This window comes from Equus quagga, chromosome 7, assembly GCF_021613505.1.
Source record: "Equus quagga isolate Etosha38 chromosome 7, UCLA_HA_Equagga_1.0, whole genome shotgun sequence".
Lineage (NCBI taxonomy): Eukaryota > Metazoa > Chordata > Mammalia > Perissodactyla > Equidae > Equus > Equus quagga.
The window spans coordinates 64,070,007-64,097,569 of NC_060273.1; the positions used below are offsets into that span (position 1 = coordinate 64,070,007).

The window sequence follows — 27,563 nt, forward strand, 5'->3', positions numbered from 1 at the left end:
GAGCCCCTGCCCAGACCAAGGCAGAGCTGGTACTTGACTGCATCTGAGGGTTGCCACTCGAAATGGGGCTTAGTGATGGCAGATCCTGCAATCTTCCAAAAGAAGGTCAAAATCTGGATTTCAATTCTGGAATGGCACACTGAGGTACCCTGTTACCAGGAAGATGAGTGTAGATGAGAAACCGAGGGATGGTTTATGTTCTAATATTCAGTGATTTTAACAGTCTCACAAACGCGTGCCAGTGTTCACAAGGAAGATGAAGGAGAGAGTCCTCAGCTCTGCAGATGCAGGGCTGCTAGAAAGGAAGGTCCATGTCTTGCACCTTGCAACAGCACAGGGGTTTTTGTTATGTTAATCCAAACTGTGCCTTTGCATCAGCATGTTCTTCTGGCCTTTAAATCAGGAGAGGGCCCTTGCCTACTGGCCGCAGGCCTCAGTGATTCAGGGCACAGAAGGTTTAAACGGCCTCGGGAGTGTTCAGGTGCCTTCTGAGAGGATATCAGCTTTCGATAGTGAAGCCAGTTTACTGAGGGGCAACAAAGAAGCAGAACTGGGGAAACAAAACACCCCCATGGGCAAACTTCTGTGAAGTAGTGGAAAGAGCTATGCAATGGGAACCAGGAAACCGGATTGTCGGATTGTTAATCTGCTCTGAGACCCCAGGCAGGTGAGGAGAGCAGGCTGAGTCTCAAACTCAGGCACAGCAAGGGCTGGTAGGTCATACATATGAATGAAGTGCACCAGTGGGGCTTGCAGCAAACCGAAGACAGCACAGCCCAGCTGACAGGAACGACTAGTCATTTCTAGGCAATTGTTGCCATCTGGGAAGGCTGGTCTGCAGTTTTATTCGAATCCTTCCAAATGTTAAATGTTGGCTCAAAGTTTCAAATATGCTCTGCAGCCTAAACAAAACACAGCCTGCAGGCTGCCGGCTCTTGTCAGCATCAGCTCTCCTGGAGACTATCTGCTCAGCTGTGCAGGATGAGGGTGACTGATGGAAGAAATGTCCGTAAACCTTCAGCTCGGCCTCAAGCCGCCTTCCCATCTCAGATAAGAGTTTCTAAGGTGGAGGGAAGGGCTAAGGGGAGCACATTCTGCGGTTTGTTTCTCAGAAGAGGAGAGCCTCCTAACCCCACCGGAGAGCGCGTCCCTGGGGGCCCCTCTTCATGGGCTTCAGGGGAAGCGGCTACTCTCCCGGGGGCTGTTGCCCTCACCTGATAAACATGCGCTTTTGTGCTTGTTTTGATTTTGTTCCCAGCCAGAAGAACATTCAGTGCCTTTCAAGGGGTGGGAACAGGTCACGGACACACAGACACTCCCCAAACCAGTGTTTCCATAAGAGATGTTCATTTATTACTGGAAGACCAGAAGACACAGATGAAAACAAAAATCCCACCACTTGGAGATAATCACTGCTAACATTTTGGCATAAACAAAGAAACATCTACGTCTTAAAATAGGTCTCCCAGAATGTGTGCTATGTTATAGTCTCTTAAAGGAAGTGACCTAGGACTGAGGTGGGCAGTGGGTCAAGTCGTCTTACAAAACGCTGAAAATTTCCCAAGAACGTTTCATTGCAGCCCAAGATTTCTAGGTTCCTCTCACCTTTTTTTTCATAAGCTACTAAGTGCAAGGAACTATGCAAAGCTCTTTCGAGGCAGTCTCTCCTTTCATCCTTACAACAATGCTATGAGGTGGATTCTAATAGTTCCTCCACTGTGTAGATGGGGACACAGGTTTGTAGATGATAAGTAACTTGCCCAAGATCACCTAGCTAGTCAGCGGCAGGGCCAGGACTGGGACCCCAGGTCTTTCTGACCCTAGAGGCCTAGTACTTAGTCCTCCCTTTTTTTTTTTTTAAACCACTTTGTACAAAAAAAAAAAATTATTTTGAAATAATTTGAAACGTACAGAAAAGTTGTGAAAACAGCAGAGTTCCTGCATATCCTTGACCTGGTTTCTCCAATGGTAACACGTTACATAACCATTGTATAATTATCAAAAGTGGGAAATTAACACTGGTACAATTCTATCAACTAAACGATAGACCGTGTTCAGAGGTCCCCAGTTTTTCCATGAAGGTCCATTTTTCTGTTCTAGGACTCAATCCAGAATCCCATGTTGCGATTAGTCGTCATGTTGCCTCAGTCTTTTCCAATCTCTAACCGTTTCCAGTCTGCCTTCGTCTTCTATGATCTGGATGCTTTTGAAAGTACCATTCACTTTTTTTTTTGAATGCCCATTCAATTTGGGGTTATCTGGTACTTTCTCCTGCTTAGATTGAGATGATACCTTTTGGCAAGAATACTACGGAAGAATACATACCAGGGGATGTGTGAATAAATCTTATTACTGGTGATATCAACCTTTGAGGCTTGGTTAAGATGGTGTCTGCCAGTTTCTCCATTGTAAAGTTATTATTCTTCCCTTTGGAGTTAATAAATATCTTGAAGGAGACACTTTGAGATTATGTACGTATCCTGTTTCTTCTCAAACTTTTTTTCATTTTGAGTAATTTTTTTATTGTGGTAAAATATAAATAACAAATTTTACCATTTTAACCATTTTTAAATGTATGGTTCTGTGCCATTAATCATCTTTACATTGTTGTGCAACCATCACCACCATCCAGCTCCAGAACTTAATCTTCCTCAGCTCAAACTCTGTACCCATTAAACACCAAGTCCCTATTCCCCGGCCACCACCATTCCACTTTCTGTCTCTATGAATTTCACTGCTCTAGGAACCTCATTAATAAGAGGAATCATAAAATATTCTTCTCAAAGTTCTGCCCACTAATTTTAGTATCCATTGCTGGATCTTGCCCACAACAACTGGTCATTTTCTATTTTTCTCATTCCTTCTACTTATCTGCTTTTGAAAGGATTAAAATTTCCCTTTGATCCACATAAAGACTGATCAATCAGGCTTATTCTAACTCTTGGAGAGAGAGAATTAGTGGACAGTACTTCAAATTACTGTTTAAAAGGAGAAGAGAGCAGGCCTGTTCCATGCTTGTGCATTAGGACTAAGCACGTAAATTTGCAGGTCCCAGTACAAAATGAAAATGTGGGACCATTGTTTAAAAATTATTCAGAATTTCAAGATGGCGGCAGCAGAGCATTAAACCAAGTACAGAGTCCTTCTGGGCCCTGTACTACTGCACACTCATGAAGCTGACCCCATTGTGCATCCTTTCCTAGCTCCTTAGTACCATCCACCTTCTTACTCGGATCTGAAGACTCCTAAGGGCAAGCAGCTGGGCCCCAGGGTTGGCCATCTCTAAAGATTTCAAGATCCCCCTCCACTCCCACTCTCCTGCCAATCAGGAGGGTAAGATTACCCTCATACATTTCAAGTCTTTTTTTTTCCTGCTCCATTCAGATGGGAAAGAGGTTCACTGCTTCTCTTTAACTAGCTGAATACTAGACTAACAATGGCCCCCAACTAGGCTTCTCGTCTGAGGAATCCCAGAACAGAACTCCCACCAGCCCCCAGTCTCTTACCACGATGGAGGTCAGGTCCTCACTCTCAAAGCGGCTGATGGCCTGGTCCAAGGATTTATACATGGCGGCGGAGATGCGCTGGGTAATGAGTCTGTTCAAGTCAATAGATCTACCCAACAGCTGGATGGGAAAGAGAGAGAGAAAAGTTACTTAAGATTCGCACAGGCACATGACAACTACATGCAATGCACTAACAGGAAATTGGATTAAAAGTATAAAGGACATTACTGGACAAATGGGGACTCTACGTAGAAAACAGTATTGTTAAATTTCCCGAATATGATAATTCTATTTTGATTCCGAGAGAATGTCCTTGTCCTTAAGAGACATGCGCTGAGGGATTCAGGGCTGAGTGTCATGATGCCTGCAACTTACCCTCAAATGGCTAAGAGAAAAGGTATGTATATATTTTAATATATTAAATAATATATTAATTTAATATATTATTATATTTATAGGTAAATATATTTTTATAAGCTATTTATATATACTATAAATATATACTTACAGTACATTTACTGTATTTGTGAGAGAGAAAAAACAAATACATAAGAAAGAGAAAGTGAAGCAAATGTGGTAGAACATTAATAATCATGAATCTGGCTATAGAGTATACACGTGTTCATCGTGTTATTGCTTCAACTTTGCTGTAGGTTTGAAATATAGAAAGTTGAGGAAAAGTACGATTCATTCAGACTGCAGGAAGAGGCTAGGATGGGCTCCGGTACCCTGTGCTATACCAACATCCTAAATTTACCCCCGATGTTTCTTCCTGCATCGGTCCTGTGCCCCAATTCACTATCACCAGGAATAGCAGCCCCTCAGCAAGGACCTACTGTGTGCCTTTATGGGGATGAGTTTAAAAGCATGAGGATGCATGGCTGGTTATAGGATGGAAAAATATAGCTTATGATAATTCCCACTGGGGTACACGTGGGCACTGTTGCAGATGCTATGTAGATAGCAATAAATATTTATTGAGTACCTGCTGTGTACAGTGCCCTTGGCTAGGCGCCCAAGGATTATTCTTAACTATTTTATTTTTTCCAACTTCCCTTTTGGGAGAGATTTTCCACCAACTGACTAGGGCTCCTTAGCCATCTCTTTATGTACAGACATGAAGCCCTCAGTATTTAATGTCCTGTGACTAATTCTGGCAGCATTGGGAACTGATAACTGTAATCTTCTGAGATGCAGGAGGAAAGGCATTGAGCCCCCGCTGTTGGCTGAGGTGACAATGTTCTTTTTTCTTCTATGAGTATCCATTTCCCTGGGGTTTCTCATAGCAATGAGAATGTCCAGGGCTTCCAGGTAAATCCTTTCCTCCTCACCCAGGGCATCTTCTCAGCCTCAGCCCTGCCCCTCTTCACTGGAGTCTTCTCCACAAACACCATGGACCACACAATAAACACACAGAAGCCACAGTGTATTGGCCATTTTGCCACTGTGTGGCTGATGGTACAGCCTAGGAGTGGAGTGCAAAGTCTGCGGGAGCATCTCTTGTTTTGTCTGGCTGGCTCACATTCCTATTTTGAAGCAGGATGTGTTTCTGAGCTCCTGGCAGCATTTCCTCTACATCTGAGGTCAAATGTTAACAGAAACCAACTCCACAAAAACAAACCGTCATTTCTACCCTGGGTTTAGCCTGATATGCTTCCCTTCAAAGGCCCCACAGCCGCCTTCACTCAGGCCAGCATTCGCACTGCTCAGAGATGGAGTCACCCATTTCTGGGTGGCAGCCCCAACTGAAGGAAGGGGCCTGCAGCTTATGCTGCAAAGGCAAAGGCCTGGGTGGCCACCACTACTCCCAGAGGTGAGCGGCAGATGGGCTGAGAAGCCTAGAACTTGAACCAAAGGAAGCCCAACGCCTTTTTACTGTTTGTAACATTCTGAGGCTGCGTTCCACCTGTGCTCAGAAGTCCACATGGGGCAATACACAGGGCAGACAGCAGGCAGTCCTGATCTCAGAGCTCCATTCCCCCTCCACTGGGGCTCCTGTCATCGTACCTGCACGTGTCTCTGCTTCAGTAGCGTTTCATAGCGGTTGGACGGTGGGTACGGAATGATGACTCCATAATTCTTACATTCGGCCCTAAAACGTTTATCCAACAGGACACTGGAAGGGATAAAATTTACATAAGGCCAGTAAACATGACAACGAATGGTTTTCAATCACCCAGTCGCATCTATTTCAGACCATAGGATCTACTCATGAAGCGCTATCTTATATATTTCAAATATAATTTTTTTTCTGCTCTAGAGCAAAGTTCTTCAAATTTTTTTTTCAGCCAAAGCAGCTCAGTATGTGAAACAGAATTTCTAAGTTAAAGACAAGCAACACAGAAGTTGAGCCGCTTTCCCCTTTTATTCATTTACCAAAAAAGCAATTGAGTGCACACTTGGTCAATCCTAGGAAACACTCTAGGTACTGAGGATACAAAGCTTCTGTCCTCATGGAGCTTTGGGGCCAGTGAAGAGAGACCGATACTAAGCAACTAAGCAGAGGAATAAAATGATTTCAGACAATAGTAAACATCTGCATAGTATTTGCTATTTACCAGGCGTACACAGGCACACACACACAGTCATTTTTTATCTCATAACAACCCCAGGACTTAGATGTGCTATTATTATCTTTCATACAGAGGCATGGATTGAAGAGTAATAAGTGTTCTGAAAATAATAAAAGAGGCTCACTTGGGGCTAGGAGGTCAAGGAAAGCCTCTCTAAAGAGGTTTTGTCGGACAGAGACCTAAATGCTAAAAATGGAAAGATCTTGGGAAAGATTCTTTCAGGCACAATAAGCTTGATTAGATGTTAGATGTTTTCTAGACGTAATTGGAAGCCATTGAAAGGTTTTAAGCAGGAAAGTGACGATCTAAATCTACGATGTCCAGTATAGATAGCAGCCACCAGCCACATGCGCCTACTGAGCACCCAAAACATGGCAGGTCCAAGTTGAGATGTGTTATAAGTATAAAATGTACACTAGGTTTCAAAGACTTAGGAAAAAACCAATGAAAACTAGCTCTTTAGTAATTTTTAAATTGATTACATGTTGAAACTACAGTATTTTAGATAGACTGGACTACATAAGACATATTAAAATTAATTTCACCTGTTTATTTTTCCTTTTTTAAATACAGCTACTAAAAATCTTAAAATTACATTTGTGGCTCACGTTTGCAGTTGCATCATATTTCTAATGGACAGCACTGATCTAGATCCTTCTTTCCCTCCTGTGCTTTCTCTGACTCTCCCAACCTCTCTCAACCTCCCCCAATTTCTAATACTTTTGAAAACCACAGATCTTATAGGGAGGGGTAAAGATGAAGGATCCCATTTCTGATAAGGATATTTTATAAACTAAATATAGAGAGGACCCAGGGCTTGATGAGTCTCAGCAGGTTTATATAGACAATGGATCTGCATATTTGAAAAGAGAACTGTCTTAGAGAAGCTGGAAGCCCAGCTCACTGGTATAACCACATCCAGTTCAATCCACAGATACTTATTAAGCGACTGCTTTGTGAAAGGCTGTGTTCTCTTAGCTTTCCCTGAAATTCGAAGCTTTCTATGCTTTCTATACTTGCCATCATTAAGAGCCATTCACCTCATTTAATACACATTTCTGTGATAACAGAAACTTGCGCATTCCGCACATGGACTCCTGCCTGAACTATGTCAGAGCCTCTCTAGCTGTTGAAAGCAAAATGATGCAAATCCTTTCTGCAGAAGGAAAAATAATTTATTAAGGTAAGTAACTATCCTTGAAATTATTGGTTTGTACATGTGGATTTCCAATAAGAGGGGAAACACCTATATATATATATTTTGAGGTTTTTCTTCCTGTTAAAGGTTCTTAAAACCCAGAAATTCACAGGGGTCTAAATCAATACATATCAGCAATACCAACGAGATCTAAAACTTGACACATTTCTTAGCCAGACTTCCTCACCGGCCTCCTATCTGGCCTTCACACACCACTCCTGCTCACCTCCAATCTATTCCCCACATTTTTACGTTTTTAAAAGAAAAACTTTTAAAAATAAAAATCAAATTGTGTCCCTGCTGCCTTCTGAAATCTTTCCGTGGTGTTCCATTCCGCCCAGGGTAAGTGCCGACCAGGCCTGCAAGATCTGGGCCCTGCCCTCCTCTCCAGCTTCACCATGCAGCCCGCCCCCTCCTGTGTCTGTGTACATGTACTAACTCACGTTAATCCTCTCCACAGCCCTACGAGGTAGGCATGCTACTGTTATTATACTTCGGCCACAGGAACTTTGCACAAGTAGTTCCTTTTGCCTGCTGTTTCCTGTCCCACCCTTCACCTAGTTTTACTTAACTCCTGTCGACTTCAGATATGAACTCAACTGCTACTTTCTCAGGATACTTTTCTGTTCCTCACCCCAAAGACTGGTTCAGGTTTAACTATCATATATCCCCATATTCACATGAACTTTTCCTTCTTCAGGAGCATGTCACCTCCCTGGTCACTGTGCATTCAGTACTTTTTTTTTTAAAGATTTTATTTTTCCTTTTTCTCCCAAATCCTCCCGGTACATAGTTGTGTATTTTTTTTAGTTGTGGGTCCTTCCAGCTGCGGCACGTGGGACGCCGCCCTGGCATGGCCTGACGAGCAGCGCCACGTCCGCACGTAGGACTTGAACCGGGGAAACCCTGGGCCACCAAAGCAGAGCAGGCAAACCCAACTACTCGGCCACGGGGCCGGCCCCCATTCAGTAGTTTTTATTGACGTGTCTCTTCCCATCTAGGCTGCAGGCTCCATGAAGTCCAGCACCATAGCTGCTTATTTTCCTTTCTCATATATTCTAGCACCCACTCCAGGCCCATGGAATTGCTCAGATTTCCTTAGGTGCTAAAGAAGAAGGGAGGTTTTGCAACAGAAAACCTTGTCTTCCAGGTGGCGATCTTAGGAAAGTTTGCGGCTCATAGCTCTGGGCTCTCATACCTGCCGGCCATGGCTTTGTAGTAAGCGAAGATCTGGTCCGCCAGCTTGTAGACAAACTGATCAAAGCACAGGTTCACCTGGAGAAGAGGAAGCAGGAAACGTCAAGAACGTCTGTCTAGCTTATCACAGAAACTTAGGCAACTGAAGAAGGCAGGATTGCCCAGAGCGTGTTGTAGGGCAAGACGTAAAGGAAAAAAAGAAGCTTCTGTGGCCAAGTAAGTTTGGGAAGTCTAGTCCTTGCTCTCGAGGTCCTCAGTTAGACATAGATAAGATAAAATTCAAAAAGCTACTCAGGAACGGCCCTCCCCAGTGGTCCCCTCCTCACTGTTACAAGGTGCCTGCCCAGGGGGAAGCCAACAGATAATCTTCGTACCCTGTAATGACTCACATCAGCCTCCCCACATCTCTCCTGATAGACTTTCTGGTCTTTTCTTTTCATTTTACTTTGCTTTGCAAATGAAGAAGTTGATGGTCATTAGAAATTTAATCTTTGGTTTTGAAGGAACAAGCCACCATCTTGCCATTTGGGTGTCAGATTGTGATGTTCAGGTGAGAAGAAAGTTCACATCAGAAACAGAGAATCAAAGCCAAACCCTGCAGCGACGGCAAGAGCAGGAAATGGGCGAGGGCCAGACTTTAAAGACGGGGCTGTGGCCTCAGCAGGGCGTAACTCCAAAGGAAACATTCGCATTTAGGTAATTAATCTTGGTTCTTTTCTCACCACATTTGCAGCTCCATAAGGTGAAGTTTTTATTCAAAGAGCTTTCATATCTTTTATGTTACACCCCAGACTGTTATTCTGAACATAAAACCACAGTGCTGTGTGCAGTGCTGTCCTCACATGCAGGTAACCAAGGCCTCTTCCCTGGACTTTAAACTTCAGGGGTCCCCTCCAGGTAAGAACCTGCAGGGTCCAGGTAGCGATGCTCACTCATACCCTACACTCCCCTTCTAGAACCAGCTTTGAGAATGTTTGCCCAAATGGCTGAAGGTCCTTCCAGGCCTCGTGTGTTCTTCTCCCTGGGTTCACCCCTCATGGTGGACTGTACTGCAGGTCTGTGTGCCCTTGCCCCCAGGTTGGCCTTGGGGCTGCTGTTTGTGGGCAGGGGTGTAGACAAAGCTTGGGTCTCCACACACATGCACACCAGGCCCTTCGTGGTGCAGAGGGGAGTTGGGGAATGGCAAGAGAAAGGGGCAGGCCACCAGCTGGGGGTCTCAAGTTGTACTTTTGCTCCATGCTCCCCAATGTTACTCAGGGCCTAGCTGTGTGCTTTCTTTTATTTTAAAAATCTCACTTTGACAGATGATACACTAGATTTCTTGTTTTCAACCTACTGGAGAACATGACCAGCTAAAATCTTGTCAGAAAATGGACTTGTCAAAGCAAAGATGCAACCAATTAGCCTGTCTCCTGGAATCTCGCTTCCAAGTTTGCGTAGTGCTCAGGAGACAGGTTTGCATTGGGGTCCATCAAGGTTTTCAACTCCTGTAGAAATCAGAGGGTTTAGGAAAAAAGCAGCATCTACACTAGCTTTCCTTTGAAATATACAAACTTTCAACCTAATTTGGTGGTCATGCTTATCCCAAAACATTCATGTCTTTCCTTTATAAATAAAAATGCCTTATGTTTTGTATGACAGTTTTACCTAACGGGTCTTACTCTGTGTTTATATACAACCTCATGCAGTTAAGAAGAGCAGAGACTATCATTCCAATTTCTAGAAGACAAAATGGAGACATTTCGGTAGTCACGAGTGCTTCTGGTCATTGCGCGTAGTAGGACCACACTCCCTTGCTCCTCTTTGAAGGGAGGCACAGCCACGTGACTTGCTTAGACCAGTGACATGTTTCACTTCCAGGCGGAAGCTTTAAGTACCAGACAGTGATTCATCCTAATGCTTCTCCTTGCCATGGCAACTATTGCATGTTCCAGATGGGTCCCAGATCGAAGGCCACATGGAACAGAGACCCCAGCCAACCCACAAGGGAGAAATGAATCTTTTGTTTCAAGCTATTAAGAATTTTGGGTTGTCTGCGACTGCACCATAACCCAGCTTATCCTGACCATTACAAAAATAAAGCTGTTGAGTGACTATTAAGTAGCTTAATAGGTGAGAGGATGGCTGCTTCAGTCCTACCAGCAGAACGTGACTCTGTAAGCTGTGTGACCTTGTGGTAATGACACTTGCCCACTTTAAGTCTCAAATTTATTATCTGTAAAACAGATAGTAGCCCATACTTCTTTAAATTGTTATAAACATTATTTAAAAGGTGTCTCTATATAGTGCTTAGCACTGTGACTGGTGAATGATAAATATGTAATAGTTGATAGGCAGTATTACTTTGCTGTTATTAGCCAAGTAACTGAACCATAAAAAATCCATTAGAAAAATTAATTTTACCCACATGGTCCTATGATTTGCCATCCCTTAATATATTTGAAAAAGAAAGACCATCATCCCAATCTAGATCCTTTTTCATGATCACAGTGTTTACAAAAATCACTCTCCAGAACAAGTCATTGATGCCCCATGCTGTGGTCTGGATGTTTGTGTCCCCTTAAAGGTGAGGGTAAAGAGGTGGGGCCTTTGGGAGGTGATTAGGTCACGAAGGTGGAGACCTCAGAGAGCTCCCTCACCCCCTTCTGCCATGTGAGGACACAATGAGAAGCCTGCAACCAGAAGAGGGCCCTCACCCAACCATACCGGCACCCTGATCTCAGATTTCCAGCCTCCAGAACTGTGAGAAATAAAATTCTGTTGTTTATAAGCCACTCATTCTGTGACATTTTATGAGAGCAGCCCAAACGGACGAAGACAACCCCACTTTGTGCCAACAGCTAAAGATGTGAAAAGTCCAGACTCTCGGAATAAGATCACGGGAACAAAAGGACAAGCTCTCCACTTGCCTCGGCTTCGATCTCATCGTACAGGAACTGCTTTTTGAACTTGGTCAGAGCATAGTAGGCGCTGTCGTTGTACAGATCCAAAGGGTACAGGACGTACCTGGGGAGGGAAGAACAATGGCCAGCAGCTTACGAATGATCTCTCTTACAGAAGGCAGATTTATACTTGCTCGGGAAATAGAAAGGGTTGGGGGAAAGATGAACAAGTGCAGAGTTGGAAAAAGAGAACCTTTCAGCTCTCTACGATGCTTCCAGCCTCCATTAGTCATTAGGAAGGACTTACTTTACAGCCTGCCCACAGAAATCGAAAGTCCTTGATGCTAATAAATCCAAGGCCTGAAAACTTACTCTGGACTAGAAGAAATCGGGTGGTAATTGAGGATACTAGCTTCCTGATCCCCAGAGACAATCATTTTCCAAGCACAGCTATTAAGAGACAGAAAAGTATAGAAAAAGGGCAGTTGGGCTGGTAGACTTCTGAACCTGTCTGTAAGGCTGAGTCAGGTCTGGTGTGACCTGATCTTGGCCCTGAGCTCTCTCCCTGATGGGGCACACTGCCTCATCTGGAAAATTCTGGGACGAACAGAGCTTGCTGGCAAACCACTCTCCACCTGCATCCTGGGAACCTCGTTGCTGGCCCAATCCTGCCTCTTACTCCATCATGGAAGGTTCTTTGGTTTCCAGGATATGGTCTGTTAGAATCCAGGGCATGGACATCTCAATGGGAAACTGGATTCGCCGACCCATGGTTAACTCCAGGAAGAATTCTCGGAACCAGAGCTGGGAGAGGTCGCAACACTGCTGCAGGGCTTCTGGAAGAATGATGGAAAGAGCCTTGGGTTACACATAGGAAGCACCAAAAGATCTTCATTATTGTTTTTATTAACTTTTATTGTTCTTCTTATCGCTGTGCCAGGCACACAGCAGGCACCCATAAACACGACTTGATCAGTAGATCCTGCTCTCTGGTACTGGAAGGCCAGCTTAACGTCTGTTTAGAAGACAGCATTCGTTAAGCTTCAGAGACAGCGGCACCGTGTGGGCGAAGGGGGCAGTGATGTTTTAGAGCTTTAGATGCCTGTACAATTTCCACCATCTCCCAACAAAGCCATCCTGAAAACACACAATCTAAGAGTAAAAGTGTGCTTTATACAAACGTAGTGTCAAGACAGGTCCCCGGGTGCCAGCTTTTAACTGGACTGCAGCTCCTTGACCCCTTGTATGTGGAATTCTGGATCCCTTACTGCTCAGAGGTCTCGGAGGCCCTTCTAAGGCTGTGCTCCACGGAGACATTGGGACTGTCTGAGATCCTCTTTTCAATACCACTCCCTGGATGCTGCTCTCCCTCCAGCCTGCCCTGCCCCACCTTGGCATGCATCCTCTCAGCGGAGAGGAGGAGTGGAGGACACAGGGTCAGGGTACAGCCTGGGAGCCTCCTTTGCTAGGAGTAACAAGCACGGATTGGCTCAGAGCTGCTGCTTAGAAGCAAAGACTGACCCAGTGCTGGTTGTGTCTGCACGTGTATTACTGGTTTTCATCTCGCTCTACTAAGGACCTCATGACAAATTACCAGACAGATATCCCCTGCTAAGTAAGAACAGCTGGACTGAGCCTGGCCTTTCCGAGCTCCCAGAGTCCACTGGAAAGTGTGTACTTTTTCCCTGGTGGCAAAATGTGGCCCTTTGGGTCCATGATCACATCTCTTTGCAACTTCTGGCCTGCCAGCCCTAGTCGCTCTGGGCCCTGGGACCCCCGTGCTCTCCCCACTGCCCAGACACGGCGGCTCACCACTGATGTTGAGCAGGTGCGTGAAGAAGAACGACTGCTTGTGGAAGTCCTCTATGGCGAGGACGATGGGTCCGTCCAGGCTGCTCCTCAGGGTCTTCTTGGAGCCACTTTTGTCCGCGATGAGCGACTCAAGCATGGTCCGCACCATGTACAGCTTGAAAGAGAAAGTAAGATGGGAAGGTCAGGGGCTGGACCTCCGTCCTGGGGAGGGGCTGCTTTGTGTTGTATTTATAGTTTTCTTTTTTTCTGCAAATATCTGCTCTTAAAAAACATTGTCTTAAAGAAGCATCAGTTTAGGGTTGGAGAAGTGACTTTGGAACATGTAAACCTTCAAGAGGAAGACTGGCCAGCCCAGGAAGGAAATTCTCCCCAGGCCCAGGAGCATCCTTGGGTAGGTGGACCTGGTAATATCAGCTAGTTCAAGGCCCAGGTTCCTGCCTGCGCTGCTCGGCCAACGGCGTGGGAATCAGAGAAAAACCTCATTCCACGTCACTCTGGAGTCACTCCACATCTTACTGGACAGCCACAGTGGCTCCATGAGTGGAGCACTGGACTGAGAGTCAAAACACTGGGGTTTCAAGGTCAGGCACTGCTGCTGACTTGCTGTGTGACCTTGGGCAACAAAGTCCCACTCTGGGCCTCAGTTTTCTTATCTGCTAACATGAGAGGATTGTACCAGATGCTTTCTCAAACAAGTCCCTTTCAGCTCTAATATTCTGAGGAACTGTGAAATGGGGTATGATCAGAACGAGCCCCCCCAACCACCTCAAGTTTCTGACCCTCAGCATTTCGAATCCATTACTGAGGGATGGCGCCCTCTGGTGGCGCCAGCTGCACGGCACAGCCTGCTGAAATCCTGGGTGGAAAGCGGGTGAGATTGGTACTTACACAGGAGGCCTACTAGACAATTAACTCCTGCTTACAGAGGGCCTTAAGTGCAAAGGGCGCAAGTGCTAATCTAGATCTTTCCACATCATTTGTCTTTGAATCTTAGGGCTGGAAGGGGCCTTGAGGAGCCAGGCTAGTCCATTCCTGCTGCCTCCTGGAGAAGTGCACCCAAACCAACCCAGCCAGGCGGTGTTATACCAGGGATCGGCAGCCTCTTCGGCCCTGTGTGCCACCAGTGGGGTGAAACAAAGCCCGCGGGGACCACTGGCAGGCCTAAGACATAGATAGGAGAGAGGAGGAGGGAATGGGAGGGCAGGAGAGACAGGGAAGAGGGAGAGAGAGGAGAGAGAGAGAGAGAGAGAGAAAAGCGAGAGGTATTGTATACGGTGGGAAAGCCGCGGCGACTGCTAGGGGCCACTTGCCGACCACCTCTGAGATGCTCCAACCTCCCTCTGCCACCACGTCCATCCTCGCTGCCTCGGATCTCCTCTAGGACCTTACCCACCACGCACCTGGCACCGGGCTGGGCAGTGCGGCCACAGGAAGCACTGGCGCCTCGCCCCTCCCACCGCACTTCCATTCAAGGTAAAAGACCTACTGTGGCTGCTGGTTTATTCGACAGGCCACCCTCTGCAACCCCATGGATGGGCGTGGCTGGTTGTCCCTAAGAATCGAGAAGCACTGTTCTAGTGATGGCCTTTGGATTCCTCAAAGAAAGGATTCTTCAAGTCCAAGCCGTGTGGGTGTTGACTGATTTGTATCAAATTCTACCTATTTGAAAATGTGTTTCGTCCATAATGGGGGAGCTCTTTTCTCACCTACTTTTGTGGAACAGAGCATTTAATTCACCAGAACAGTCAACATGCCGGCTGTGCTAGATGCCCATGTCTACTGTGTGCCGAAGGCTCTCACAGAGCCTAGGGGGGAGTCAGGAGACCTGGTTCTCGTCTCACCTCCACCTGTGACTCACCTTGTGGCTTGGCCAAGTCACTTCCCCTCTCTGGACCTCAGTTTCCCCATCTGTAAAATAGGGGGAGGGACTGGGACTAGTTTGTTTCTAAGGGCTCTTCCAGCTCTGACCGTCTAGGAGTCTATTCAAGGCAGGTCTGTGTCAACTGACACCACGCGGTGGTGATGGGGGCCGGGATTAAGCGGGGGGTCACGCTCCCCTCTCATTTGCGTAAACGCTCCTTCCTCTCCTCTCCTCTCTCTCTGTCATTCTCTCTTCCTGTGCGTCCCCCTCCCTATCCTCCTTCTTTCCAGCTTCTCTTTGCCTTGTCTGTCTCTTCCTCTCTCAGGTCTCAGCACTTACAGAAACACCGGAAAGCCCTGCTCACCCCCCCGGGGAAGGTCTTCAGAACCGTTTGTAGAAGCTTCCTGGGGATGTCCCACAACCAGCAGGCCAGATTAGTGCAACTGGCCCTCGGGCTGTGAAGCCAAGAGAAGTTACAATGAGGCTGCTGAGACCCCATCTCGCCCCTGTCCCTCCTGCCCACCCCCTGCCCAGACACAGACACACACACAGGGAGGGGGGTGGGGGTGGGCCTCAGATGGCTCATCTCAGAGACTCATGGACTCAGGATTTCAGAGCTGAGAAAGGCTTAGAGGTCATTGGAAGAGACAGCTCCCAGCCTGGAGCTTCTGAGGCCTGCAAGACCTTTAAAAGCTGCAATAGGTGGATACACTTTTCCCCAATACCTCAAAAAGCCTACCAGAAGGTATTTATCCTTAAGCAGGTGGCAATGGTCTAACTAAGATGCCCAGATTCTGTACTTTGTTTTCCTGTAATTTTATCACTGCTTTGGATAAGCCACAGGCAACCTCTTGCTGTTCAGAAGCTCCAGTTGGCAACTCTGAATATCTGTGATTCTCCACTTTCTCTAAGGGATCAAGGGCTTTTGAACCTTGTGCTTTTGGGGGGCTATACAGAATAATAAAAGGGGTGTTTTGTCAGTAACATGATCTCATCCAAAGTTTTCATTTTATGGAGAAGAGATAATGAGAGCTCAGAGAGGTCAAGGCACTTGCCCAAGATCACACAGCAGGTCAGAGGCAAGACTTGTGAATTCCCAAGCTAGGATATCACTGCAGGGGAAGGGGCCAAGGTTCATTAAAGAGGGACACGATAGATGCATATAGATTCCACTTTAAACTTTTCCTACGCTTTGGAACCTGTAATTTGCCAGGCTAGGAGATAGCCAGTCCTAATATTACCCCCATTTGCCAGATTAGATAACTGAGGCACAAAGAGACTGTGTAACATGCCCAAGGTCACACAGGTATCTAGGACTAGAATCCAGGTCTCCTGAATCTTAAGCCAGCAGTCCACCCCCCAATACAAAAATAAGATGGCAGAATAAGACTAGAGCAGCTGCTTGACCCTGCCCCTCCTGCCTGAGGACCCCCAGCCCTACGGCCCCACGGCCCAGCCAGGATGACCTACCATGGCCTGGCCGGCCGCTGAGTCAACTGAGCCGGCCTGTGCCTGGAGCCACTTACCTGTGTGCTGGAGGGCCCCACAGCACGCCGGGGCACCTTGATGTCAAAGCCACCTTTGGGATCCTTCTCCCCTCTCAAGCACGGGTCATTGGGGGGCTCTCGGCCCCCCTCCCAGTCACAGATGGTTTTCCGAATTGCCTGCAGGACACTGGAGAAGGAGGAACGGAGACAGGCCAGGTTTCACCATAGGAAGGAAGCATTCCCAGCCTGTTTCTAGAGGCCATGGGTCCCAGGACCATGTGCCTTAGAATTCCTGGGGTGCTTGGGAAACATGCTCCTTCCTGGGCCCCACCCCAGAGACGCTGGTTTAACAGATTTAAGGTGCGGTCCAGACACCTGCCTTTCACAAGTGCCCTGGGTAATTCTGACACCCAGTGGCTGCCTGAGAACACAGCTCTGAGCCCGCGAAGTGGGAGGAAACTTGAGCGAGGCAGGCTGGCTAGTTTTCTTCTTGGTTATAGGAGAGTCTCATTAGTCAAATCAGATCTCTGTATATTTCAAGTTTTATTAACAGCTCATATTTGTTACATACTTACTCCATGCTGCTGTGTGCTTGGGTCTACACAGAGATTATCCCATTTCATCATCCCAACAGCTTATGAAGTAGCTACCATTCTCATCCACATTTTACAAATGAGGGGAACTGAGCTTCAGAGAGGGTAACTTGACTAAGTTCACATAGCTGATGGATGATGGATAGGGGCTTCAAACCCAGAGACTGAAGCTTAATTCATCCCAAATGTCCCATCTCCTGAAAAGGTCTCCTAGAACTTGCTGGAAGTTGCTGGAAGGGTCTGTGTGTGTTCAGAGGCTTCCAGGAAAGCTGGCTGTGCCAGGGACTTCCTCTGTGGCCTTTACCTAGCACCCTGATTTTTGACGCACCCCTGATAAAGGCCATCCAAGACCCACCTGATGAGGACATTCTTCTTCTTCCGCACTGCCTGCCTCAGGGGCTCGCGCAGGGTCACCTGGGCAAAATCCTGCAGAGCCGCGTAGATGGTGTTCCTGATGGCCTGGTTGAAGACACTCTCCATCCTGCCCATGAGCACCTGCAGGCCTTTGATCATGGCGATCACCTGGCCAGGCACAGATCAAGGTCAGACCTACAGCCTCAGCACAGCTGTCTGTCTAGTACCCTTCACCACGCTGCAGGGAGGGTTCTGGGTGGGACGTCCAGAAGCATGAGGCCAGCCAGCGCTACCCAAAGGGCTGGTTCATGGCTAAGTTCAGGCAAGAAACATGTGCCAAATGGAAATCAATGCACTGCTTCCTTCATCAAGAAAGCCCTCCTCCAAAGCAACGATGTCAGCTGAACTGAACAGAGTGCCTCAGGACGCGGCTGATTTTCATCCCGGCACCAGCACCCTATCTTGTTGCTGACTGTGGCAAGTGGCAGCCAGTCCATGGACCATGTTTTGAGTATCACTCTGACTTCTGGAGGGCTCTCCACCTACCACGCACCCAGAGACCATATCAAATGCAGCTTTTTTTTACCATAACATTTTTGAAAGAATTTTTACAATCTTTGCTTTCAAAATAATTTGGCCAGTTGCTACTTGAGTCCATAAAGTAGGATTTCTGTAGAAGTCTTGTGGGGAAGCCTCCGTCCTTCTCTTTGCCTCCTCCCTGGCCCCTTAACTCACTTATCCGTCTGCAGAGGTGGGGAGACGGGGGTCTGTGATGAGTACAGCCCGACCTTGGCGCTCTCTCTTGGGATCTGCCTGCCTGCAGGGTGTGTGCCCTCTCCTCTGGGTTCCAGCCTGCTCTTGCAGTAATCAGCCCCTCCCCAACCGAGGAAGGGAGGCACATATTTATGCAGCTGTTTTGCCTGTTTCCCAGTGGGAAAGTCTAATGGGATAAGGGAGGAATAGAAAGTCTGGTGTGGCCTTGGGTGCAAGCCACATTCTCCTGTCTAGCTTTACCAGCAACAAACTTGATCCTTTGACCCCTCATCAGCCTCAAGTGCTAACTTCTAGATTGGTTCGGAATTCAGAGAGGAAAATGTGCCAAATCAGCCTCCTGACAACTGCCTTACTTATCATACCCATCGTGACATGTTTCACTTCCTCTTTCTGCACCAGACTGTAAGTATTGCAGGGGCAAGGCCTGGCTGTGCTGTGCACGTCCCGGCCACACTGTGCATGCCCTGGTCACACTGTGCACGTCCTGGCCTGGCTGTGCTGTGCACGCCCCATCCCCAGGGCCTGGGCCCATGGTGGGCCGTCAAGAAAATTTTGTTGAAAAGGAATGAATGAATGAGCTTTGATGCTAAGCCTTTTTCTTCCTCTAAACCTTAAAGGAAGAAAAAGAACATCTGAGGTAGGGGAAATGGTGAGAACAGAGTTCAGGAGGTGAGGATTTTCACTGGAACCAACAGTGTAACAGTTTTGCTGAAGAAAACCTTTATTGTAGAGAAGTTACAGCAAAGACGCTTTAAAAGAACTTTAGGCCATAAAAGAATCTGGGCTCCTGGCTAGTGATGTAAAAAGGAAATATTGGGACAAAGGAAGGACTAATTAATAAAGATGTTTCAGAATAAATCCAAACACAGAAGAGTGTACAGATCTGTTAGACCTAACGGAAAACCTTCGCAAATTTGGACTAAGCAGGTTCTTAGCTAGAACACAAAAACTACAAACCATAAAATAACATAAGTTGGACTTTATCAAAATTAAAAACAATTGCTCTTTAAAAGGCATCCCTAAGAAAATGAAAAGGCAAGGTCACCAATTAGAAAAAATATTTGGAACATACACATGACTAAGGACTTGTATCTAGAATATATAAAGAATTTTCACAATTCAATAAGAAGACAGAAACCCAATTTAAAGAGTGGGCAAAAGATTTCAACAAACACTTCACAAAGGAAGATATATGAGTGGCCAATAAGCACACGAAAAGATGCTCAATATCATTAGTCTTCAGGGAATGCAAATTGAAATCTCAATGAGATTTCACTAAACACCCATTAGAATGGTTAAAACTAATAAGATTGACAATATCAAGGACTGTGAGGGTATGCAGCAGCAGAACTCTTAAATATAATTGGTGGGAATATAAAATGGTACACCCACTTTGAAAAACTGTTTGGCAGTTTCTCAATAAGTTAAACATACACCTACTATATGACCATTCCAAGAGAAATAAAAACCTATGTGCACACCGAGACTTATACTCAAATATTTAAAGTAACTTTATTCATATTGGCCAAAAACTGGAAATGGCCCAATGTCCATCAACAATTGAGTGGATTAACTAATTGTACTATATCCACATGATGGAGTTATACTCAGCAATAAAAAGGAACAAACTATTGACGTTCAAAACAAGGTGGATGACACTCAAATTATGCTGAGTAAAAGAAGCCAAACACAAAAAATACATACTGTATGACTCATCTCATATAAAATTCTAGAAAATGCAAACAAATCTAGGATGACAAAAACAGTGATTGTCTGGGGCAAAGGATGGAGGGAAGGATAGACTGCAAATGGCACAAAAAGTCTTTAGGAAAACGGAAATGTCATATATGGTGTTTATGGTTTCACAGGAGAGTATACAACTATCAAAACTCTTTGAACCATACACTTTAAACAGATGCAGTTTATTGAAGATAAATTATACCTCAATAAACCTGATTCCAAAAAACTATAATATCCTCATGGAGATATCACATTCATGATACAAGAGCAGGGTGCTATAAAAAAGGAACATTCAGAGAACAAGATGGAGCTTTTAGACATTAAAAATATGATAGGCAAAATAAATACTATAGAGTTAAAGTTGAATTTAACAGAATATCTCACAAAGCAGAACAAAAATAAGTGACGTACGATAAGAGAGGAAAGATAAGAAAATTAGACACTAAAGCCTGGGTGCCCAACATCTGACAAACAGAAAACCCAGAAAGACACAAGAGAAAAATAGAGAGGAGGAAATTATCAAAATTAAAATACAAGGAAATTTCCCAGACCTAAAGAACACGTATTCCACATTGAAATGGCCTATTTAGTATCTAAAACAATGACGCAAAAGGCCCTCATCATAATGTCTCACAGTGAAACTTCAGAAACACAAGGATAAAGAGATGAGATGATAAAATTCTAGAGAGGAAAAAGAATAAAGTTGGAGGACTCACATTTCCCGATTTCAAAACTTACTACAAAGCTACAGTAATCAAAATGGTGTGGTACTGGCACACAGACAGATATACAGACAAACAACCCAAGTGAAAAAATGGGCAAGGAATTTGAATAGATGTTTCTCCAAAGAAGATATGCAGATGGCCAATAAGTACATAAAAAGATGCTCAATATCATTAGCTACTAGGAACACACAAATCAAAACCACAAGGAGAAACCGCTTCACATCCACCAAGATGGCGAAAGTTAAAAAGACAATAACAAATGATGGTGAGGGTGAAGAAATCACAACCCTCACACACTGCGGGTGGAACTGTAAAATGGTGCAGCTGCTTCGGGAAAAAATCGGCAGGTCCTCAAATTTTTAAACATACAGTTACTGCATGACCCAGAAATTCCACTCCTAGGTATATAACCAAGAGAATTGAACACATATTTCTACACAAAAACTTGTACATGAGTGTACATATCAGCATTATTCATAACAGCCAAAAAAGCTGAAAGAACCCAAATGTTCATCAGTTTATGAATATACAAACAAATGTGATACAGCCATACAATGGAGGAAGATTCCACCATAAAGGAATGGAGTACTGATAAATATGCTACAACATGGATGAACTCTGAAAACATCATGCCAAGTGAAAGAAGTCAGTCACAAAGGATCACATATTATACCATTCCATTTATATGAAATCTCCAGAATATGCAAATCTATGGTGACAGAAAGTAGCCTAGTGGTTGCCAGAGGCCGGAGGGATGGGGAAAGGGAGGTATGGGTTTCTTTTGGGGGTGATAAAAATGTCATAAAACTAGACAGTGGTAATGGTTTTACAACTCTGAATATATTAAAAATGACCAAATTGTATACTCAAAAGGGTGGATTTTTTTTTTAAAGATTGGCACTTGAGGTAACAACTGTTGCCAATCTTCTTTTTTTTTTCCCTGCTTTTTTCTCCTCAAATTCCCCCAGAACATAGTTGTATATTTTAGTTGTGGGTCCTTCTAGCTGTGGCATGTGGGATGCCACCTCACCGCGGCCTGATGAGCAGTGCCATGTCCGTGCCCAGGAGCCAAACCAGCGAAACCCTGGGCCGCCGAAGCAGAGTGGGCGAACTTTACGACTTGGCCATGGGGCCGGCCCCAAAAGGGTGGATTTTATGGTCTGTGAATTATATCTCAATAATGCTATTATTAAAAAAATTCTATAGAGGAAAAAATAACAGGGAATCAGGGATTAGAACAGAATCTAGCTTTTCAACAACACTGAAAACTAGAAGACAATGGAAGAAAATCTTCAAAATTCTGAAAAAACACTTTATAATTTAGAATTCTATACCTAGTCAAACTATAAGTGAGGGTAGAAGTGAAACATTTTCAGACATTCAAGATCTCAAAAACTTTCTCTCCCATAATTCCTTCCTGAGACAGCTCTTGGAGGATTTCCTCCACCAACATAAAGAAAGAGGCAGCCCTGGGATCGACAGAGAGAGAAAGGGAATCCCCAGGACAAGGATGAGGACACATCTCAGAGCTGTGGCCCGGCAGCAGGTCTAGAGACAAACCAGCTGGGATTGGAAAGAAGAAAAATGGGCTTCAGCAGCAAGGGCTTCAAGAAAAAATAATAGGATTCATAAAATAATGATTGTGATTGACTATTTTGTAAGAAACTTCACATTTTGTTGCTATGTTTGAGGTTTCCTTTTTGATAGGTTCATAGAAAACTAAATAAACAAAAAATAAGGCATTGTAAATTCTAAGAAAAACCAAAGTTGTATGAGAAATGCGCTGACATTAGACCATGTGACTCAGTGATGAACCACAGTTTCTTGATTATAATAATATAGAGTAGTTATTAATTTAAGCAAAAATTAATTAAACCAATAAACTAAATTCCCACTTTGGGAAGATGGGAAATGGGAACAGGGTGTGCTGGGAGGTGGAGATGAGAGAGCTGAATTGTTATCTCCCACAGTAGGAAATCAACAGAAAATGCCATAAATAGAAAAACCAAGAAACGGCCTCCTAAGCCTGTCACTTAGAAATAGTGAGATAAAAACCAGAAGAAATAGCTTAATGAGGTGAAAGACGTTTCTTATTTTGGGATTCAGGGAGGAGTGTGGTGGCACAGGTTATTACTCTTGCCTTGCTTTATTGTTGTTAAATGCCACGTAGAACTACTTTTCTTAAATTTTTTTGCATATTTTACTAACAAAATAAAAATTATAAAACCTCTCAAAGTACAGTAAAGTAAGGACTAGAATAAAATGCAGCAAAATGTTACTGGTGGTTGTCTTCAGATGATTTTATGAGGCTGTGGGAAGGTGAGGGTAGCAGGGGGTTGGGAGGAGTCTTTTCTAAATTACTTCCTGTGCATATGTATCCCTTTTATTAAGGAAAGAACAGCGTACACACTTTGACCAAGTTGCATGTCCCCTCTGACTGTAAGTGTCACTTTAAATAGGTTTGGGAAGGATTTTCTCTCCTAGTGATGACGATGGGGATACTGTCTTCCTGGATGACTATCAGCAATGGAAATGCCAGGTCACTGGACCACGCAGTGCGATGCCAAGTATGATTACAAATTGTCTCCTGCCTGAATTACACCCCTGAGCCTCAGTCCTTTAAAGTGCAGCTTGGAGATCTGCTAAAGAACATCTCTAACCCATTACATGTGTCTGACCCTTCACAGCTTTCACAGCTCATCTGCATCATTATCTCTGACAATTATTGCTTGATTCTCAACAATAACTCTGGGATGAAAGTGGGTAGAGATTATCAGCTCCATTTTACAGAGAAGGAAGCTGAGGCTGAGAGAGATGAGGTGACTTTAGGGCCCAGGGTAGGATGCAGGTCTCTGACTTCTAGGCTTCAGATGGTCATGAAAGAGGTAGCTGTCACTCACAACCTAGTGTGAAGGAATTTTTTCCCCCAAATAGAAATATCTTTTTGAAATTGAACAAACAAAAAAACAAATGAGAAGGTTATAAAGCAGGAAGTTAAGAGTCTTCTCTCTAGAAATTACTCCTGTTAATGGGTTGGTAAAAATGAAAATAAATACTTAAGTTCTTCAGATTTGAGCAAATATGTAAAAGTATATTAATTTCAGTGTAAACGGGATCACTTTACATGCTGTTCTTTATTTTTTTATTTCATTTTATTTTTTGGTGAGGAAGATTCGCCCTAACATCTGTTGCCAATCTTCCTCTTTTTTTTTTTGAGGAAGATTAGCTGAGATAACATTCGTGCCAATTTCTCTCTATTTTGTATGTGGGATGCCTCCACAGCATGGCTGATGAGTGGAGCAGGTCTGCACCCAGGATCTAAACCTCTGAACCTGGGCCATGGAAGCAGAGTGCGCAGAAATTTAACCACTCGGCCACGGGGCCAGCCCCCTACATGCTCTTCTTTAACCTGTTTTTTTTAACTTAACAATATACTGTGCATGTCTTTCCATGTAGCTACATCCATTTCAGAGGCTGCAGAGCATCAATGAATGACATAGCTGTACTGGGATTTATTTTACCTGGTGCCATATTAAAGAACATGTCAGTTGTTTCACACATTTTGGTGAAAACATATAAACAACACTGTGATAAATATCCCTGTACATACATCTCGGTACAGTTGGCTTATTTTCCTAGGATATATTACCAGAAGAACTTCTGAGTCAAAGGGAATGCACGATAAAAAAAATAGAATACATATGATCAGATTGCCCTCACAGAAAGCCTGTAAAATGCAGACTGGCCACCCAAAGTATCTGAGAAGGGCTATTTCCCACACTTCAACCAGCCAAAAGCACCACCGACCTTCTAAATCTTTACCATCCTGCCTGGTAAACACCACCTCTCCTTTTAGGTTTTATCCGTAGTTCTTTGAGCACTCAGCACTTTGCACACTTTTCTTATCTCTTTAGCCTTTTGTTTTTCTCTGCTTCTTCAGTCGGTTTCCTTTTGCTCATTTTTCTAACGGAATGACCCCTTTCCCTCGGATTTTTAAGAACAGAATGAGTTTCTAATCATTTCTGACTAGTAACTTTTGACAGAGACGAATTCGGCGGGAGGACGGTGGACAGGGCAGTCCACGCACGCGAGGACCAAGGCTGCCGTCTGGCTCAACCACTCCTGGAACCACCACAACCGACAGTGAGCAGCCGCCTCTGGGGGCGGAGGAGACCCAGGGAGTCAGCACCCACCTCGACGAAGGCAAACTTCTCCTCGCTGGTGTAGTTGTAGCGCGTGGCTCGCTCGTACTCCTCCGCCGTGCCAGGGCAGTCCTTGTTGCAGAACTTGTCGGTGGGGTGAACCAGCTTCCAGGAGTACTGGGGAGAGTGGAAACAACCCAAATGCCCATCAGCAGATGAACAGATGCACAAAATGTGGTGTGCTCATGAGTGGAATATTATTCAGCCATAACAGGGAATGAAGCCCTGATTGGTACTACAACACAGATGGACCTTGAACACATGCGAAGTGAAAGAAACCAGACACGAAAGATCATATATTCCATGATTTACTTACAGGAAACATCCAAATAGGGAAACCTATAGGGACAGGAAGTAAATTGCTTAGGGCTAGGGGGATAGGGAGTGGGAGAGGATCATACGGGGTTTCTCTTAGAGGTGATGAAAATGTTCTAAATTTGACTATGCTTGCACACCTCTGTGGATATACCAAAAACCAACAAATCGACATTTTAAATGGATGAATAGTATGGTATGTGAATCATATCTTAATACAGCTGTTAAAAAAAAGTCCTGGGAGAGGCAGAGGCAGACAGTTTCCAAGTGAACAGAGGTGAGTCCGGGGCGGGAGGGGGTGGGAGGCCCTCAGTCCGGGACACCTACCACCTCCATGACGTGGGCGCTCCACTTGGATAAAAGCTGCAGGCCCCGCAGGGCCAGGTCGAAGAGCTCGCGGTACTCCTCGTCCGACTTCTGGCTGTCCAGCCCGGAGCCTGTCACCACCTGGGGAACATCGGCTGTCACCCTCACTGTCTATGTGCCTGGCACTTTCATCCATTATTCCACTGATTCTCCCAAGAGCACTACGAGGCAGGTGCTATTGCTACACCCCCTTGACAGGTGAACTGAGGCTCAGACGGGTGCCTTCCTGAAGGCCACGTGGCTTGTCAATGGTTGAGGGTGCAAAGTGAGGTGGCGTGATGCCAGAGCCCCACTCACAGCCACCCCAGGATATCGCAGAGCAGCAGCTCTCCATATTTTCCGACTGCAATTTATAGTAGGAAGTAAATTTTATACACTGACCCAGGAACATGTACCTACCCAGAGATATTAAATATAGACATGAAACATTTTTCCAGAAGCAATTTTACTCTTAATACATGGGATTTCCTCTGATTTTCTATTTTACTTCGTACAACAATGCTAATCACAAACCACTAAACTGATTTCACAACTCACTAATTAGACATGACTCACTGATTGAAAAGCACTGGTGAAGACAAACATCTATTTCAATGTGTAATATTCCACAGTGAAATATAATACGTATGTATGCATGTGCATATGCACGAACACACATGTATATATGTGTGTATGTACACACACATACATAGAGAGCCAGTCCTCACTATTTGTGGATTCCGTATTTGTGAATCTGCCTACTCCACTAAAATTTATTCATACCCTCAACATCACCACTCACAGCACTTTCTCGGTCACGTGCAGACGTGCACAGAGCTGCAAAAAATCTGGGTCACGTTCCCAGCTGAGGTTGAACAAGGCAATGCTGATTTCTTGTTTCAGCTCTGAACTGTAAACAAGTGTCCTTTTTGTGGTCTATTTAGTGCCACATTTTCCACATTTTGTACTTTTTACTGATGATTTCACTATTTAAAATGGCCCCAGTGCAGTGCTGAAGTTTGGCCTGGCATTCCTAACAGTAAGAGGGTTATGAAGTGCCTTATGGAGAAAATCGGTTTTAGATCAGCTTTGTCAGACATGAGTTATAGTGCCATTGGCTGTGAGTCAATGTTAATGAATCAACAATATGTATTACATAAGGTGTCTTTAAACAGAAAAGCACATGAAACAAGGTTATGTATTGACTGGTTGATGAAAATGTTGTAACCAGAGGCTCACAAGAACCTAATCCTGCATTTCCTCTAGGGAGAATGGTTCAGTATTTGCTAATTCAGAGTTTATGCCCACTTATAGAACACAATTGCAGCAAATAACAAGAATCGTCTGTATACACACATGTATAAAGTGTATAATTTAAAAAATAACTTTGAGCCAGATTCATTCTTAGACCACACCAAAACTTGACAAGGAATGAAGGAGGCCCCTGCATTTAAATTATTCCCATAGCTTTAGCTCAATTGATTGGCACATATGGTTATGAAAGCCAAAGGTCTGGGCTTGATCCTGGTCCATGTCCACCAGGAGCCCTCCCAAGAATGTGGGTCACTGGTCCAACAAGCACACCACCTGCATTTGTCTGACTGTCTTCATTTCAAACATGTTGCCCATTGATCAAAGATCTTTTCTGAGTTAGGATTTGGAAAACCGGACCACTCTGGCCACCAGCCACATGGTGGAACCAGTGAGCACACATGGGATAGTGAGTCACCCAGGACTGCCAGGGGATGAAGGCATTCAAATCAGGGGACCTGTGTTTGTTAAATCAACATGTATAGTTATTGGAAGGGTTTATGTGGGAACAGATCCAGAAGGCTATATAAACCCAAGTATTAATCATAGTTGGTTCCGGGTGGTAGGATTTTACGTGACTGATTTTCCCACCTTTTGCATATCTGTATTTTTTCTGAGGTTTGCACGTTGATCATGTCTCTGTACTCAGAAAAAGAAAATTTCAATGCTAGTAAAAATGCAATTAGTG

At 44.7% G+C, this 27,563-nt stretch overlaps 1 protein-coding gene across 4 annotated transcripts in view; it reads right to left on the reverse strand.

Annotated features, from left to right (window-relative positions):
- Positions 1-27,563, reverse strand: part of CYFIP2 (cytoplasmic FMR1 interacting protein 2) — a 125,201-nt gene that overhangs the window by 56,007 nt on the left and 41,631 nt on the right. For all 4 annotated transcript variants that reach the window (XM_046666411.1, XM_046666410.1, XM_046666409.1 and 1 more), the window contains 10 exons: positions 25,547-25,666; positions 24,896-25,021; positions 17,465-17,631; positions 16,556-16,703; positions 13,169-13,322; positions 12,036-12,192; positions 11,384-11,480; positions 8,476-8,552; positions 5,514-5,622; positions 3,507-3,626 (listed from right to left, as the gene is read on the reverse strand). In XM_046666411.1, coding sequence (XP_046522367.1) covers positions 3,507-3,626; positions 5,514-5,622; positions 8,476-8,552; positions 11,384-11,480; positions 12,036-12,192; positions 13,169-13,322; positions 16,556-16,703; positions 17,465-17,631; positions 24,896-25,021; positions 25,547-25,666 — 1,275 coding nt within the window. The remainder of the gene's footprint in view (positions 1-3,506; positions 3,627-5,513; positions 5,623-8,475; positions 8,553-11,383; positions 11,481-12,035; positions 12,193-13,168; positions 13,323-16,555; positions 16,704-17,464; positions 17,632-24,895; positions 25,022-25,546; positions 25,667-27,563) is intronic.